The sequence below is a fragment of the Neomonachus schauinslandi genome, chromosome 8 (genome assembly GCF_002201575.2).
Source record: "Neomonachus schauinslandi chromosome 8, ASM220157v2, whole genome shotgun sequence".
In the NCBI taxonomy this organism is placed as follows: Eukaryota; Metazoa; Chordata; class Mammalia; order Carnivora; family Phocidae; genus Neomonachus; species Neomonachus schauinslandi.
Genome location: NC_058410.1, coordinates 9,499,641 through 9,516,902, shown reverse-complemented (window position 1 = coordinate 9,516,902; position 17,262 = coordinate 9,499,641). Strand labels below are relative to the sequence as shown.

Sequence of the window (17,262 nt, the reverse complement as noted above, 5' to 3'; positions counted from 1 at the left end):
TTCTGTCTCTGCATCTGAACTTTTGAAGAGAAAATTCCAGCTCGAGGGATTCTTTAAAGCCTTAAGTTACTTGAAATCTATGTATTTGCAACCCTTTGTCTCTGGAATCGTATTACACTAAACTGGAATCTCAGGCTGAATGAGAATAACCAAGTTGAGTAAAAAGAAGAAAGCCCCGTTTCTTGATCAGCACGTGTTAATGACGCTCTTCCTCTAAGGACTTGAAAATAAAAATGAACGCATGTTGTTTTTAAGCATTACCTTTTCCTAGCAGACTGCCATCATCTTTTCTAGAGGAATTTTTTCACTATGCATTTGGTGGATCTTTATAAAATACTGACCTTGTAATTAGATCTAGGTCAGTCTTCATTAAAAGGGGTCGGGGAAAACAACGCAAGCCAACCACAAAAATCACATCAGTCAATTGATCCATGAAAAGAATTGGTTTAAGTTTTTCGGCATTCAGCATTACTTTTTAAATAAAACAGTTCACTGAAAAAAAGTATGTATGCAGCGGTGGAACATGGGCCTGTCCTTTGCAGTGACTCCAACATCCTCTGCCTGTCCTGGAAGGGGCGCGTTCCCAAGAGTGAGAAGGAGAAGCCGGTGTGCCGGAGGCGCTACTATGAGGAGGGCTGGCTGGCCACGGGCAACGGCCGGGGCGTTGTCGGGGTGACCTTCACCTCGAGCCACTGCCGCCGGGACAGAAACACGCCACAGAGAATAAACTTCAACCTGCGGGGCCACAATAGTGAGGTGAGCTGGGGTTTGTTGCACTTTTTGTCTGCTTACTTGGGGAGGTATTCTCGAGCCCCCTCCCTGTGGATTCCAAACTTGCTTTGCTTCATTTTCTCCACTTGCTGCCAAGTGACACTTTCAAAACTGAATTCTGTCTCCCATGTCCCAGTGGGAATGTGTTAAGGTGGACACGGTTCCCAGTGGCCTGTGTCCCTCCCTGAGGGTGTCCGTTCTCTTGGGCGCCCTCACTCTCCTTTCCCGGCAGTGGGCTACGCACCGGCAGGGACGCTGGGGTGGCTCTCTGCCCAGGCTGGGAGGTTCGATTGGATGATCCGAAGCAACATGTCGTGCTCTCAGCCTTTTTGGTCACCCTGTCTGTGTAACAAAGAGTTACTGCCCCTGTGTGAGACTGGCACTGTAAACAATGAAGGTGGTGTTGCTTTCTTCACCTTACATGGTTAACATCCGCCTTGCTCTGGGTGACGGTTTAATACCTACTGTGTATTTCTTGTACTTGGAGGTGCAAGAACAAAGGAATTCATTGGACAGAGGTGACAGTAATTAACTGGATAAGAGCCATTGTGTTTCATATCTGTTGGGTGTATTATATTGATATTATGCTCTCTCTACATTTTTAACATATTTAAGGATCTATGCACTAATTCTAGTGAAAAAATGTGGCTAATTTTGGATTAAAGCCAATGAAAAGTCATTGCAAATCTTTTTTCTCTTTCTTATGAATTCTTCACAAAAAGGTGAGTTGGTAGGTTTGTGATCACCCATTGTAGTGTTGGATGGAAGAGAGGACTGTGTTTTATTTCCCATTTCTGTTCCTTTTTTTCCATATGTCTGTTATAAGAAGTTCTAGCTCTACCATTTAACTAGCTGGTGTGGTCCTGTCCGAGTCATTCAAGTCATTAGTTTATTCATTGAATTGAAATGAGTTTACTCATTACAATTGAAATAATAATTCCTTTCTTTCAGAGTTGTTGTGAGAATCTATGAGAATATAGTTTTGCAAGGGCTTTGAAAATGGTGGCTACTATGTATGTGGATGGTGATATTGTATGCCTCGTACACCCTAATTACTTAATTATATTCTTACTGTCCAGCCCTTGTCATGCTACTTAATACCCTTAAATTTCATTATTAGTCTGACTCATGAGGCCAGAGACAGTGTTTTTTGATTTTTGTTTCACAGTTAAGATATGAAAACACATATGCAGTCAGTAGATATTTATTGCATCTCTGTCGTGTGCTGTGTGTACTTGCCACCACGGGCCAAGATGAATTATGGATTATGCCTGATGGGAGTCTACAGTCTAGCAGTAAAGGTGAGGTGTGTACCTGGGTATCTCTTTCTCCATGTGTGTTTCAGTTAAGTATAGAAAGGAAGATTTGGGTCATTGAAAGAATTAAGGCTGAAGTTTACTACAGATTTGTTGTGAAGGTGACTTTTGAGCAGGGTCTTGAGAAGTAGATAGAATTTAGGTGGTTTTTTTTGTTTGTTTGTTTTTAAATGACTGATGCAAGAAGATTAAGCTACATTCTGGCCTCAGAGAAGCAGTTTCTCTCTTCTGTGTGACATGAAGGTGCTGGGTTTCCTTTGGCTCCAGCCTGAGCACATGTCTGTATTCACCTTATCACATCAGGTGTGTCCCCAGGAAGATGCATTTGGGGTCTGGCTGGACAAGGACAAGGACCTGTATGTATATTTTGCCATCCCTGGGACAAATCCACCATAGTTGATAGGAAGTTGACATACTTTGCTCTTCCCACTAAACTATGAAATGTTTACTGTGTATAGGCATACTCTGGTTTGTAAGGGGGATTTTATTCATATTGGGGCATTCTGTACTCCAGTTATTCCATGGCAGAAGGTTTAAGCAAGGTGCTGCTTTAATATATCTGATTTACACAATGCTCAGATGTAGCTGTTTCTGGGCTTAACGTATGAGCATGTGGTTGTAGTCAAGTTTGAAAAATTACACGCTCATGTTCATGACCTGAGTTAAAGATAATTTGTTAGTGACTCACTTTATGTGGCTCTTCTGGTAAAGCAACCATCTCTGTTTATTTGTGTGAGCATATTTTAGTATGCTAGGTGACCATGTCTGTCTTGTTTCCTTCCCAGGTAAGCCTTTTAAGTGTTCACCATGTAGACACACCGAATTTAGAGAGCATGAACCAGAGGCCACTGTTGTTTGCCTGCAGTCTATGGGGGAAAGCCCTCTTTAGGATCACCCTGCAGGTGCAATGGGGGCAGAAGCTGCCAGGGCTGCCTTGTGGAATTTGGGGCTTTGTTGATGTGCACAAGAGATTTGAAAGTTTAATTATATACAGATAATTAAAGATATGAATCGCAAAACCACAGTCCCTTAGCTTTTCTTATACTTTTTCAGATAAACTTGTACTATAATAACAATTAACAAACAATGGGCACTTACCTAATTTTATATGCTGGAAGGGAATTTAAAACAATAAAACGTGCCTTCTAGGTTGATCCATTTTTATGTTCCAGCGTTAGTATTAAAGATTTTTCTGAGTAGGAAAAATGGGATAAGAGGATCTTCATAATGAAACTGGGAAGATGGAGCAATATATGAATGAAGTAAATGTGGTATTTAAAAAATATAGTTTTAAATTTCCCAAATGTAGCCATAGTTAATTTTTCTGGTGAGGGATGTATCTTTTATTTTTAATTTTTATTTTATTTTTTTAAAAGATTTTATTTATTTCTTTGACAGACAGAAGGGGGGGAGAGAGAGAGAGCGCGCACAAGCAGGGGGCATGGCGGAGGGAGAAGCAGGCTCCTCACTGAGCAGGAAGCCTCCATCCCAGGACCCTGGGATCATGCCCTGAGCTGAAGGCAGACCTTAACCAAATGAGCCACCCAGGCGGCCCTGTATCTTCTTTTTTAGAGTAGACTTGAAAACCTGGGTGGTGGGTGTGCTGGGGTGCAGAGTGCTGCAGTGATGCAGAGGATGAAGCCTTGGGCCAAGAGTGGCTGGTAATGCTTTCTGGGGATGGAGGTGGGGCATGAGCTGGATCTCAGAGCCCCTTTGGTTCTTTACACACTTGAGAGTCCATCGTCGGTTGGCCACTGCTGGGCTTTGGCTTCACAGCAGCCAAGAAGCAGTTCCTGCCCAGGTGACCTGTGTGTCAGAGTCCGGATGTGGTTTGCATGGAAATAAAGCTGGTGACAGTAACTGCTGATGACAGTTGCCATGTGTCACGTGGCCACAATTTTTCTATGTGTTTTATGTCTGTTATTTTGTTTAGCTCTTGTAACAGTTCTCTACAGCTCTGTTTTATTCTTCTACCCAGCTGAAGAATTTGAGGTTCAGAGATGTGCTGGAAGTTGTCCAAGGTATAGAGCTAGATGATGATGGCAGACCTGGGATAAAATTCATGTCTGATTGTTTTTCCTTCTGTAAGACACTGCTTCAACAAAGGTGAACCATAGTGATCAGAGAAACAGAGTTATGAGTGACTGTGTTTTGGATGGTGAAGGGTTTGGTGTGAAGTATTGGAGCTGTGTGGACTGGGAAGACTGGACCCTGAGTAGTCATGATGAAAAAGCAACAGTGATGAATGTTTGTGGGATGAAAGAGGCACCGCTTTTGGTTTGGGTTGCATTCTAAGACCATTAGAAGACTGTTGTATTCAAAAAGAAGTGTTGAAAAAAAATCAAAGGGCAGTATAAAAATGATCATTCAGTTCAGTGCATTGATCCACCAATGTGGAAACCTGAATTGACAGCATTGACTTAATTTATTATGGAATTTATTTGATTATTTTAATATTTATTATGTTTTTATAACATGTATTTATATATTTATAGTAGTTTATTATGGAAATAATAGTCTTCAAGAAGTAGTGTCTAAACATGTCACCGTGATACACTGATAGTGTGTCGATGGCCCTAGTAAGACTCTTGGGATAAGAGCGTAACCAGGTATTAGAGATGGAAGATGTATGTGAGAAACCGCTCTTTTAAAGGTGTCTTAGGAATTTTGAACAGGGAACTGTTCTAGCAAAGAGGCAGAAATAGGACTGTTTCTGTATATTAAGATTAGAATTTTGTTTCACCTAAACTGTCTTATCTGTTTTTACAGCAGAGCTCAGTAGTGTAATTTCTTCTTTATCACAGGAATACTCACACGTGGGTAAATGCTAATAATGAAAAATAGCAGTGTTCTCACTTCTGTCTCCTTCCCCTGCCTCCTGTCCAGGCTATCACCGAAGGCTTATATTATTACCTGTTTGATTAATCAGTTTTGGGATTTTGTCTATTGGCTTCTTTCCTATCTTGGCAGGTGGAGATTTAGCTCTCTCTTCCTTGATCACTCAGCCCAACCTTGGCCTGCAAGCTAATCATCCCAGTATTGCTCTATCATAATTGGTTAACTCATTATTCAGTATTTACATTATTTAAACTGTGTCAGTATTGAGTCCAGGCGAGTCAAGTAGGATACTGTGATTATATTTCCTTTACTGTTCAGCATTTTTTTCCTTTGTGATAAAAATAGTCTCATTTTGCAGGATGCCTGGGTGGCTCAGTTGGTTAAGCGGCTGCCTTTGACTCAGGTCATGATCCCAGGGTCCTGGGATCAAGCCCTATATCGGGCTCCCTGCTCAGCGAGCAGCCTGCTTCTCCCTCTCCCACTTCCCCTGCTTGTGCTCACTCGCTCTCTCTGACAAAGAAATAAATAAAATCTAAAAAAAAAAAAAGTCTTACTTTTCCTAGTGGTTTGGTTTCTTTATCTGTTGTGAATCTTCCAGCATCTTCAGTATGTTTCTACATGTTCAAACCAGTAAGATGATTTATTGGTTCTTTTTGTTTTTGTTTTTTTTCCTGGAGACCTCTATCTGGGAGTCCTTTGTCTTCCTGCTGCTCTTTGGATTGGTGGCTCTATGGACCTGCTGCCCAGCTGACTTCCTGAACTTCCCTTTTGTCATCACCTTGAGAATTTCCTTTGCCTCTTACTTCTGCTGTATCTCTTGTTTCTTTGACCTTGTATCTTTCTCTTGGTTTAACTTGTTCTTTTGTTGGAGCATAATCACCAGTATCTTCCTAAGAAAGAATTTGTAAGTCATGAATTTCAAGACCTGTATGTCTAAAAATGTCTTAATTCTTCCTTCACTATTGATTGATAGTTTGTCTAGGTATAGATTTCTAGGCTGGTTCCTTCCAAATTTTGAAAGCATTTTTCCATAGTCTTCAGACTTGGAGAGTTATTATTGAGAAGCATAGTAGTTCAGGCCCTGAAGCTAGACTCTGAATCCTAGCTTTAAGTATATTATTTAACTTCTCTGTACTGTTAATCTTCTCAATTGTGAAATGGTTTACAAATAGTACTTTTCTCATGTAGGTTTGTTGGAAGGATTAAGTGAATATAACTGTAAAGCATTTAGAACAGTGCCTGGTACATCATGAGGGCTTTATAAATTGGCTGTTACTATTATTATTATTATAAATCTTCTATATGTAATCTGTTAAAAAAATCTGGAAGTTTTGGCAACTGCTCTTTATCGTGGATATTCTGGAATTTCACAATGATGTTTAAAAGTAATACACCATAAAGCTGTTTGGCACCTCTGTGTATGTGTACATGGGAGGGTGTTTCAGCTGGTAGATTTTACTGTGGAATAATCTGGGGGAGAACCGACTGTTTTGCTGCTCACTGCCAAATGTCAGCATCCAAGCATATTTCTCTGGGGTTGTTCAATTTCTCTAGATAAGGCCCTTCCAGTCACATGCCTGTGAATTTACTTCTGCTGCCAGCATTCGAGAGCTAAGGGTGTGTGTGTGTGTGTGTGTGTGTGTGTGTGTGTACACGTACGTACACATGTGCTGAGGAAGAGGTAGTGATAGGAGGAGAAGGAGCTAGTGTTCATTTAATGCTTCCTGTGTGTTAGACGCCATTCTAAGAGCTTTTTTTTTTAATCTTGACATCAACTCTCCGATTTTGAACCTGTTATCATATTTTATAGCTGAGGAAACTGAGGTACAGAGGGGTTAAACAGCTTGCCCAAGGTGACATATCTCTCCTAATCGACAGAGTTGAGACTGAACCAGGAGCCCCATGGATTCCATCCTCTTAACCTCTTGGAAAATCACCTGAGGTTCAGTCCCCGTCACCGTCTTCACTGTGCCAGTTCCCCAAGGCTGTTGTCTGTGGATTCATGGTGACAGGAGAATGAGCCGTCACCGTCTGATGCTGTGAGGGAGAAGCCTGCCTGCTTCCATCAGGAGTGCTCCGAGGGAAGGAGCATCCTCTGCTGGCCAGTGCCACGCCGACTTATGTGTGGCTTTTCTCCCAGCACCCGGGCTCATGCCTGAACCTTTCTAGGCTTTCTGCTCCGGGCATCTCTCTGCAGGCACTCAGTTTGGCCTTGCTCTATTCTGGGAATCCATTTGCCACTCCTTAACCATTTTCTATCTTCATATGCTTTAATTTGGGCATCATTGAAGACGGCCTTTGTGTTTGTTTTCATGCTTCTTGTTGTGAGGTGATTCCTTCCTTCCTTCCTTCCTTCCTTCCTTCCTTCCTTCCTTCCTTCCTTCCTTCCTTCCTTCCTTCCTCCCTCCCTCCCTCCCTCCCTTCCTTAGATTTAGAGAAAGTGTGTGTGCACACGCACAACAGAGAGTGAGTGAGAGAGAGAAAGAGAAAGAAAGTGCGTGAGTGGAGGCAGGGGCAGAGGGGAAGCAGACTCCCCACTGAGCTGGCCTGATCTCCCGATTAGGAGTTCATGACCTGAGCCAAAACCAAGAGCTGGTCGCTTAACCTACTGAGTCACCCAGGCGCCCCTGTGAAGTGATTTTTCTAAGAGAAGGATTAGGATCATTTTTAGTTTGACATCTTAAATCAGAAATCTCCTGTTAAGATATTTTTTGAAGGTTCTTAAAAGCATTAAATACAGATTTTTTTTCCTAAACAAAAAACAGAATATAATAGAATTATATTTTATTAAGAAAATAGAATTTGTTGAAATGATGGCATTGTTTATTTTTTTCCCTTAGCAATTTGTTTAAAAATTTTTTTCTTCTAATAGGAATAAATAACCATATCTGCAAGTAACTTAGACACATGGAAAATACAGTCTTTTGGGTGTATTTCTGCTAGAGAGAGTGAGAGAGGGATGTGGATACAAGGCAATAATTTTTTTGGTAATAGCCTCCTATGGAAGCAGCTTCAAGCTATATCATGTCAAAATGAGCGTGAATGAGATTAATACTGAAGTTCTGGGCAAATAAATATTTCCCCCACTATAGAATCTGTGTTCGTGATTTATTAATAGGTGAACTCATGGATTCTTGAACCAGACTGCCTCTGTGCTGTGGTTGTATTCTCTGTAAGGGAACAGCGACACCTGCCTCCTAAATTGCTGGTGACTAAAGTTGGAATCCACAGACAATATACGTGAAAGAGCTCCTAAGCCTTTGTTCTTAGTTAATTATGATTAGACTCGCTGTCATCCTTGGGCATTGTACCCATCTGCACTTCCTTCCAAGGCTAAAACAGTGGAGCCATGGCCTCTCTGCTGAGGAGTGGCCTCAGGTTTGCAAAATGTGGGAATGGAATGTGAGGTGGGGGGCAGGTGAGGGGCTAGGCATAGGTTGGAGGTGTTCTTGCTAGGAGGGAAGCTGGGCTCGTGCCAGTAGTTTTATTATAGGTTTGGGATTCTGGAACCTCGTGTGTATTGCTTCCTTATCCGTAAGGTATTCTGGACTTTGTTTTAAGCAGAGCTCACTCACCTGCCTACTTCCATTTGAGTTCCCAGAACTTGGGTCAGGGCCTCAGGTGTCCGGGAGCTGCCTAGTGGTCCCTCGGCAGGGAGAGCGCAGGCATCGTGCACAAGTGGATGCGTAGTGCACCGGGCAGTGTGTATCATACTCTTAACAGGAGGTTTTTGGCCAAAGTTGGGTAAAGTCATCTCTCTGGGATGTGGTCTGAGCTGGGCCTGGGAGGGTGCGGGAAGGGAGAGAGAACATGAGAATCTGGGCCGTGCGGCAGTTTGGTATTTCTGATTGGGTCCACCCACATGCTTGACTCTGAACTTCCAAAACAAATACGCCTGTGTGTTTTGCCCGAGATTATACTGCTGGGTGTTTTTGTTGTACCTTCTGGCAACCTCCGTTTGGTTTCTCTTCCTCATTGTTGCTGTTTTATGGAATCTTTACTGGCATTTGTTGTTTTTTCCACTTGGCCTACTTAGATTTGGTCTACTAAATACAGAGGAAATTGTCTCTGTCCCAGGGGCCTTTCTTTGTCCTGGAGTAACCCTCCTGTTCACGCTCACCTCCAGCCTCTTCCTGCTGCATGTGACCCCATAACAGTGCTCAAGACAAAAACCAATTCCACCTGTCTGAGGTCTGTTCTCTTTCTTTGCTTCTTAGGTTTTAGAGTTTAAGGATGAGGTGGTTAATCAGAGCCTTAAAATAAAAAAAACAAATAACCTTGGAAATAACATTGTTGTCAGTAAGGTCTATTTTGTAAACTCCTTGGTAGCAGAAATAAATGTTTAATGGCTTTGTTGATAAGATGCTATAAGTTAATGTTTAAGACTTCGGAAGTTAATTTTATTCATTTTACTCAGAGTTTGAAAATGAAAATGTAAAAATCCAGCTATTGTCTCTCCGTTTACTTGCTATTTTCATGATTTTAGATTTTATTTTTTCCCTCTTCAGGAAATTTGCTATACATGGCATTTGTGACTAATTAGGGAATTACCTAAACAACACAGCCAAAGAGCTCTTTCCTATCTTCTAAGCCTTAAAATTTTCTTGTCTTAATTATGCCTTTAAAAAGCCTAATTATCTACCTTATTTCCAAGATTGAAATTATTTAAAGGTAGTCAGGATCTGTAATGTAAATTGACATTTTCCCCTAGTAATGACATACTTGTTTAAGAGATCAATACCTCTTTATCTATTTTTAAAAAATATTTATTTATTTGAGAGAGAGAACACGTGTGTGTGCGCATGAGCAGGGGGGAGGTCCAGGGGGAGAGGGAGAAGCAGACTCCCAGCTAAGCAGGGAGCCCAATGGGGCTTGACTGTAGGACCCTGGGATCATGACTGGAGCCGAAGGCAGATGCTTAGCTGACTGGAGCCATTCAGGTGCCTGAGATCAATACCTCTTTAAAAAAAAGAAAATTACTGTATTTTAGATCAACAGTGTGCAACAGAAATATGATATGAGCCACATATATAATTTTAATTTTTTTAAAAGATTTTATTTATTTGACACAGAGAGAGAGAGAGACAGGTGGGCAGAGGGAGAGGGAGAAGCAGGCTCCCCGCTGAGTAGAGAGCCTGATGCGGGGCTCGATCCCAGGACCCTGGGATAATGACCCGAGCCGAAGGCAGACGCTTAACCGACTGAGCCACCCACATGCCCCAATTTTAAAGTTTTTAGTAGCTACATTAAAAGTAAAAAAGAATAGGTGAAATTAATATTAATAATGTTTTATATAACTCAATATATCTAAAATATTATTTCAACATGTAATCAGTATAAAAACTATTAATGAGATAACATATTCTTTTTATTCATATTAAATCTTTGAAATCTGGTATATGTCAGTTCGAATTAGCCACATCTCAGCTGCTCATTGCCACATGTGGCTAGTGGCCACCGGACCATGTAGTTTTGGACAACACTGTTTTGAGTGTTGTAGCAGAGCTGCATGCTTGCCCCGGAGTTTTTAATGTATGTCTTAGCGCCTTGGATAAAAGACATTTTAAAACCTTTTTATTGGGAAATCATTTCAAACTTACACCAAAGTTGCAAGAAAGTTAAAAGAACACCCAGTCTTTACTCAGAATCGCCTATTGTTAACCTGTACTCATTTCTCTTATGAGCTCCCTCTCTCCCTTGAGCCCTCCTTCCCTCCCTCCCATTCTCTGTGTGTGTGTGTCCCTCCCAAACCATTTGAGAATATATATCTTGATCTTTTATCGGAAATATTTCAGTGTATATTTACTAAGAATAAGGACATTCTCTCACATAACCATAGTAGTACAGTTACCAACTTTAGGAAATTTAACATTAATTCAGTACTTTAATGTACTATCCATATTCCACTTTAGTCAGTTTTTTTTCTCTAGTAGGATCCAGTTTAGGATCACATATTGCATTTAGTTATTACGTATCTGTAAGCCCCTTTAATCTAGAACAGTTCTTCAGGGTTTTGTTTTTTTGTTTTTTGTCTTTTATGACATTGACATTTTAGAAGAACACTCCTCTCCCTCTTTAATAGAATGTTTTGCATTTGGAGTCTGTCTGATTTTTATTATTATTAAATTCAGGTTAATCATCCCCAGCTGAATCCTCCATAAGTGGTATCGGATGTTGTGTCTTTCTTAGGGTATCATATGTGGAGGCACACAGTATCTGTCTACGCCTCATTGCTGATGTTAATTTTGATCCGATGTTCTTGCTGTGTAGTTACTGTGTTTTCCCCTTGCATTTACAAGCAGTCAGTGGGAGGATCCTTTAAAACAATGCACATATCCTGTTCCTTACCAGAATTTCCTACATGGATTGATCATCCATTGATTCTTGCTTGAACCAATCTTTACTGTGATGGTTGCACAATGGTGATTTTCAACTCCAGTCCTCCTTGCATATATGGATATTGTGGGTAAGCAAGAGCTGCTTGTTCTCCCCCATTCATCCATCCATCCACCCACGTCTGTTACCAGTGTGAACTCATGGATTTTTCTTGACCTCAATTTTCTGAACTCGGTTTTTTACTTCAATGCTTATTAAACTTACTTATACCCAGTTTTGCTCAAATTGTTCCACATTTGGTCAGTGGAAACTCCTTCAGGCTGATGTGTTCTTTTGATACACTCCAACCATTGGGGTACCTCTTTACTTTGGGATATAACAAGATGTCCCAGCCTCATCTTGTACTTAACCTGCTCCAGGTCTGGAAACAGTCATTTCTCTGAGGAGAAGTTCTACTTTTATGGAGGTATGGAGGGATATGGTATTAGGAAACCAAGATCTGGCCTCTAGATGTCATCATTACTACTGGGCTTTCGTTGCCACTGGGCCCTTTCAGTGGATATGTCCCTACAAATATACATACTGTGGAGGTCTGGGTCAGTCAGGAGACAGAGACCACACGATAGGTTAAACAGGGAAAGTTTAACATAAAAATTATTAACTGATAAAAGAGTTACAGTAAATACAACGAAACTATATGGGACCCTAGGACTGAGGGTGAGAACCCAAGGAAAGACAAGCTTGGAAGGGGTTCAGATCTCAGATAGCAGATAGCAGAGAAGTTTGTTGGCTTAGCAAGACTGGAGCTGGTCTGAAGGCAAGCAGTAAACAGCCCTTTGGAGAGCAGTCAGGGGAGCGGGTGATCACCAGCTGGTGGTGTGTTATGCAGGGGGAGTCTGGGGGCAGAAGGCTCTCAGAGTGAATGGGCCACACGGGGGCATGGAGGAAGGGGGCTTACAGAAAGGATGACCGCACAGTGTGGGCCTTCCAGGCCATGGACAGCTGGGAGAACAGGTGGCAGGGGCTCTGGTTTCTGTGGCAGAAATGTCACTAGCCAAAGGCCAAGAGGTCACAAGAGGGACTGTGTGCTGAGCCAGTAGCTGTGGCCGTTTCTCCTGGATTTCCTCACACCCACCCAGCATCCTCCCACCCCCATGACCCTTGGGAATTCTCTTCCTCGGGATGGCCCTCCAGTGCCCTCTACTGAAAAAGCTTAACATCATGCTCACATTAAAGGAGAAATGCTTAACGGAATTCCGGTGTTTTACCAGAGCAGACATTGAAGGGTGCATTTGGACCTGAGAGGTGATAAACTGACACACACATACATACACATGCATATATGTACATATATACACACGTGTGTAGCACATATGTATATTAGGAAGTCATGAGTTTACACCAGTATTTCCAATTCCAAACTACCCCCATCGGGCTTCCTTCATTTCATATTTGTATTTTTTCCTTCCATAATTTGCTCAGTCTCATAATACATCTGAAATAGTTTCAGAATTTCTTCACCCATACTAATACAAAAACACACCTACTTAAAAAGATGTTATGGACTGAGTGTGTCTCCCCAGAATTCATATACTGAAGCCCGAACTGCCAGTGGGATCGTATTTGGAGATGGAGCCTTAGGGAGGTGATTAGGGTTAGATGAGGCCATGGAGTGAGGCTCCTGTGATGAAATTAGCTCCCTTGTAAGACGAGACACCAGAGAGCTCGCTCTCCCTTTAGTGTGCAAAGAAGAGGTCAAGTCAGCAGGCAGTGAGACGTTGGCCATCTGTAAGCCCACAGGAGATGCCTCATTATGAAATCTACTTTGCTGGGCAAAACTCGGACTTTCAGCCTCTAGAATAGTGAGAGATAAAGTTTTGGTTGTTTAAGCCATTCAGTCCATGGTATTATGTTATGGCCGCTGAGCTAAGAGAGAAGAGCTCACAGTCGGCTGCCAGGGCTTCCCTGCGTGCCACGTCCCCCCACACGAGGGACAGCTAGACAACTACTGATGTGCTTAGATGGCTGGGATTAATTCCCCTCTACTTTCCTACTTTTTCTTCAGTTTAGTTAAGTAATTCATCTGAAACACAGTTGGGCTTATTTGTTTCAGTTTTGTTTTCATTTTTGGGTTTTCCCTCTTTCCGATCTTGTTTTGCATATGTAGAACATTAGCTTGCATTGAAAACTAAGAAACACATCAAGAGGTGTTCTCGGAGAACTGACATTCCTTCCCTTATCTCTTCCACACTCTCCACCCCTTAGAAATAACTTGGTTACCTTATGGTATTTGTTTGCCGTCTATAAAATTAAGTGTCTGTATGTATTTATAATGTCTTCTTCTTTCCTCTTTTTTCTTTGACAAAAGAGCATAATATATATATGTGTGTGTTTTTTGCCTGTTTTATTGAGATATAATTTGACATATAACATTGTATTAGTGTGCACACGCACACACATATATATGCTTTTTTACGCTTTGCTTTTCCACTTAACATCTGAAGGTGACTTCACGTCCGCTTGTGCAGATCGTCCATAGCCCCCGGTGTTCTGCTGTGTGTATGTGCCAGAGTTGATTCAGCAGACTCCCAAGTTCGAATATTGAGGGAATTTCCTGTAGTTTGTAATTATAAATAATGCTGCAGTGAATCACTTGTGCATATGTATTTTCATATTATTGGAGATGTATCTTCAGGGTAAGTTCTTAGATGTAGGATTGCTGGGTTGAAATGTGAAAACATATGTAGTTTTGTTATATATTGCCAAACTCCCTTCCATAATGGTAGAACTATTTTGCATTCCTACCAGCAATGTATGAAAATACCTTTTCTCCCACAGCTTCACCAACAGAGTGTATTATCAAGCTTTTAAACTTTTGCCAATCTGCTAGATAAGAAATGGCACCTCAGTATAGTTCTAATTTGAATATCTTTTATTATAAGTGCAGTTGAACATGTTTTCAAATACTTAAGGGCCATTTTTGTATCTTATGAGCTGTGTAGTCACATCTTTCGTCTACTTTTCTACAGGATTTTTAATCATTTTGCCTTCTTCAAATTTTAAAAGTTCTTTGTTAGGGACATAAGTTTTTTATTTGTGATATGTGTGTTTTCTCTCTTTTATTTATTTTTTGACTTTGCTTTTTTTTTTTTTCCATGCAAAAGTTCTAAAAACTTTTTATCTTGTTCAATTTATCAGTTTTTTATTGTATCGGGATTTTGAGTCATAATTAGAAAGCCCTTTTCTATACCTCAGTTATAGGTGAATTTACTCATATTTTCTTTAGGTTCAGGAAAAGACTCATAACAGATTATTGCTAGTAAGAAAATCAACGTATACTTTGTACTTGTTACGGAATCTCTCATGCCTGGCTTTCTTATAATAGGACCAATGGTAATTAAGCACTCTTAGATCTGCCAGGCAGTTTGGTTTTAAGCTCCTGCAAATGGATAAACTAAAGGACAGAGAGATCACCATCCAGGTAAAGTTCAAATTTCAATCAGTCACAGTATTGAGAATATAATTTATTTTATTTTATTTTTTTAAAGATTTTATTTATTTATTTGAGAGAGAGAGAGAGAGCGCTCACAAGCAGGGGAGAGGGAGAAACAGACCTCCTGCTGAGCAGGGAGCCCGATGAGGGGCTCGGATCCCAGGACCCTGGGATCATGACCTGAGCCGAAGGCAGTCGCTTAACCAACTGAGCCACCCAGGTGCCCTCTCCCCGATTTCATGGGGCATTTTGCTCAGTCTCATCAACATCTTAGAGCTCTCTTTGTGTGACCTCAGGGCCGAGGTTATCTGGAGAGAGGTTTTACAGGCCATGATATTTCTCATCTTGTTCTCCATGACCCTCACTGAGGGGAGTGAGACTTGGGATGCTGATTACCTCTGTTTGTGGGAGAGGTGGGGTACTAAGCAATGGACTAACTCACATCCTTTCTCTGTAGAGACTTACGTGAAAGGCCCCCTCTGCTAATGAGCTCACAGTAGTCCAGAGGCTGGGAGGGAGCAGGTTCCCTTTTCTTACTGCGTAATTGAAAATAATGTTGCGGTGAATCATTTTCATACGGTGAAAAATGACGACGGTGCCAGGGAGCAGTCACTTGACACTGAGCCATCATCGTCTCTTTGAAACTCCCCATGTGATGATGGACCCGAAGAAGCAGGAAGGAGCCTGGGGTTCTGGTCCAGTTCTGATAGTCTCTGCATCTGTGACCGTGGGCCAGCTACTTTCTGACCTTTAATTTTCTTTGTCCTTAAAAATCAGGTGATCTTTAAGACCTTTTCCAGCTCCAAGGTTCCAGATTCTTCTAGTTTCTTTTATTTCCTACTTTTAACATATTTAATTGTTCCATTCCCCAAACTGCTAAGCACTTGAGTCTTTGCCATCCCCCCCTTCTTTTTTTTGAAACTAAATATTCACCCTCTTCTGAAGATTCTTGGTCTTAAGAGCAGTGTTCAGTTAAGTTGATTAGTACTTGACATTTTGTCATTTGTTGGTGTGTAAACTCCATGGGAGCTGGGAGTTGCCTTTGGCACCTTAAAGTAAATGGTAAATAGTGTATTTCTTCTTAGTGTGGCTTAGTTCTAGAAGGGAAAATCAGTTCTAGGGGCGTAGTGAACATTGAGGTAGGCCTTAATGATTCAGGTTTATTACCATATAGACCAGTAACTTGACTTTGTTTCATGGCCCTAAAATATACCCATCCATAACTATGGCCAGAGGTCATGAAAATGCATTGTTGGGTGCAGAAAGAATTAGGTGAAAGTGTAGCTTGATCCTTACAGACCCATCCAAGCAACTTGAAAAACAACTCAAAATATGCTAATGAATTCATATAGAAACCCTCAACCTACCCCCCCAACCCAGCTTATGTTCTGCTGTTTCATTTGTATAATGGGATTTCCGTCATGTCTGAAGAATGGATAATTTAATTATTAAAAGAGAATCCATTCTCAGCTGGTATGACATTTATTAGGAACATTTGGCCCTGTTGTTGAGCAGCTATCTTATTTTTCTTATGTGGAAAAAAGAGCCAGTTAAATTTTCAAAGATGTGACCCAGAGCCAGATGTTCTCTTGAAGTATCCCACATCCCTTTTTTAATGATCAAAAGTACAAAATAACTCATGTTGCCATGCCACATAACAGCCAATGATTGTCATAGATTTAGCTTAATATAGAAGGAAGGGCCAAGACTTTCATATAGTATGAAATCTATTTAAGTTCTGTGGATTTATAATAACTGCTATAAATGGAAAGCTTCTTTTCTAGAATAGATTTATACCTGGAAATTCAACTTCTCATATTTTTTTTCTTAGTGACGATGAATTGTGGCAATTGTTTTACTGTTGGCATTTAAAAAAATAAAAATACCTAAAATATTTTGACTAAGTTTTCATTCAACTCATTTGAAAAACACTAAGCCTCTTCTGTGTGCTAGCTACCATGCTAAGTGCTGTGGTTATAGGGATAAATAAGATGAACACAGATTTTAATTAATTATGATGTATTTCATTGTATTGGTTGCAAGTACAGAAAACTTACTAATATTGATTTAAGCAGTTAGTAAAAGAAATGTATTTGGCTTATGGAATTAGGAACGCTCAAGGGATATCAGGTTTGAGTCATGGCTCGGCCCCTTGGGACCTGGTGTCTCTCCATCTCTCTGCTTCTGTCAGTGTTGGCTTCGTAGGCAGGCTCATTCCTCAGGCTAATAGTCTCCCAGTTCTTACTCCAGTGAAAAAGAGAGACTGCTCTTCCCCAGTAAAAGTGCTGGGCTTGACTCTTATTATGTGGAGCTGGTCATAGACCAAAACCTGAACCAGACATTGTGGGCAAAGGGAGACAAGGCTCTGACTGGCAAGGCCTGAGCCAGGGGTGGGTGGAGTTCATCCCTTTTCTAGCAAGTAGACTGAAAACAGGGCATGGTGGTCCTAAGGGAAAATCTAGGCTCTACCCTAGGAGCAGAGAATGAATGGAGTCAACAGTAGCTGCT

General features: G+C 41.1%; 1 protein-coding gene across 1 annotated transcript in view; it reads left to right on the top strand.

Annotated features, from left to right (window-relative positions):
* The first annotated feature begins 493 nt into the window (after positions 1-493).
* TULP4 (TUB like protein 4) overlaps positions 494-17,262 on the top strand; it is a 168,845-nt gene continuing 152,076 nt past the window's right edge. The window contains exon 1 of the mRNA XM_021693385.1: positions 494-756. Coding sequence (XP_021549060.1) covers positions 505-756 — 252 coding nt within the window. The 5' untranslated portion in view covers positions 494-504. The remainder of the gene's footprint in view (positions 757-17,262) is intronic.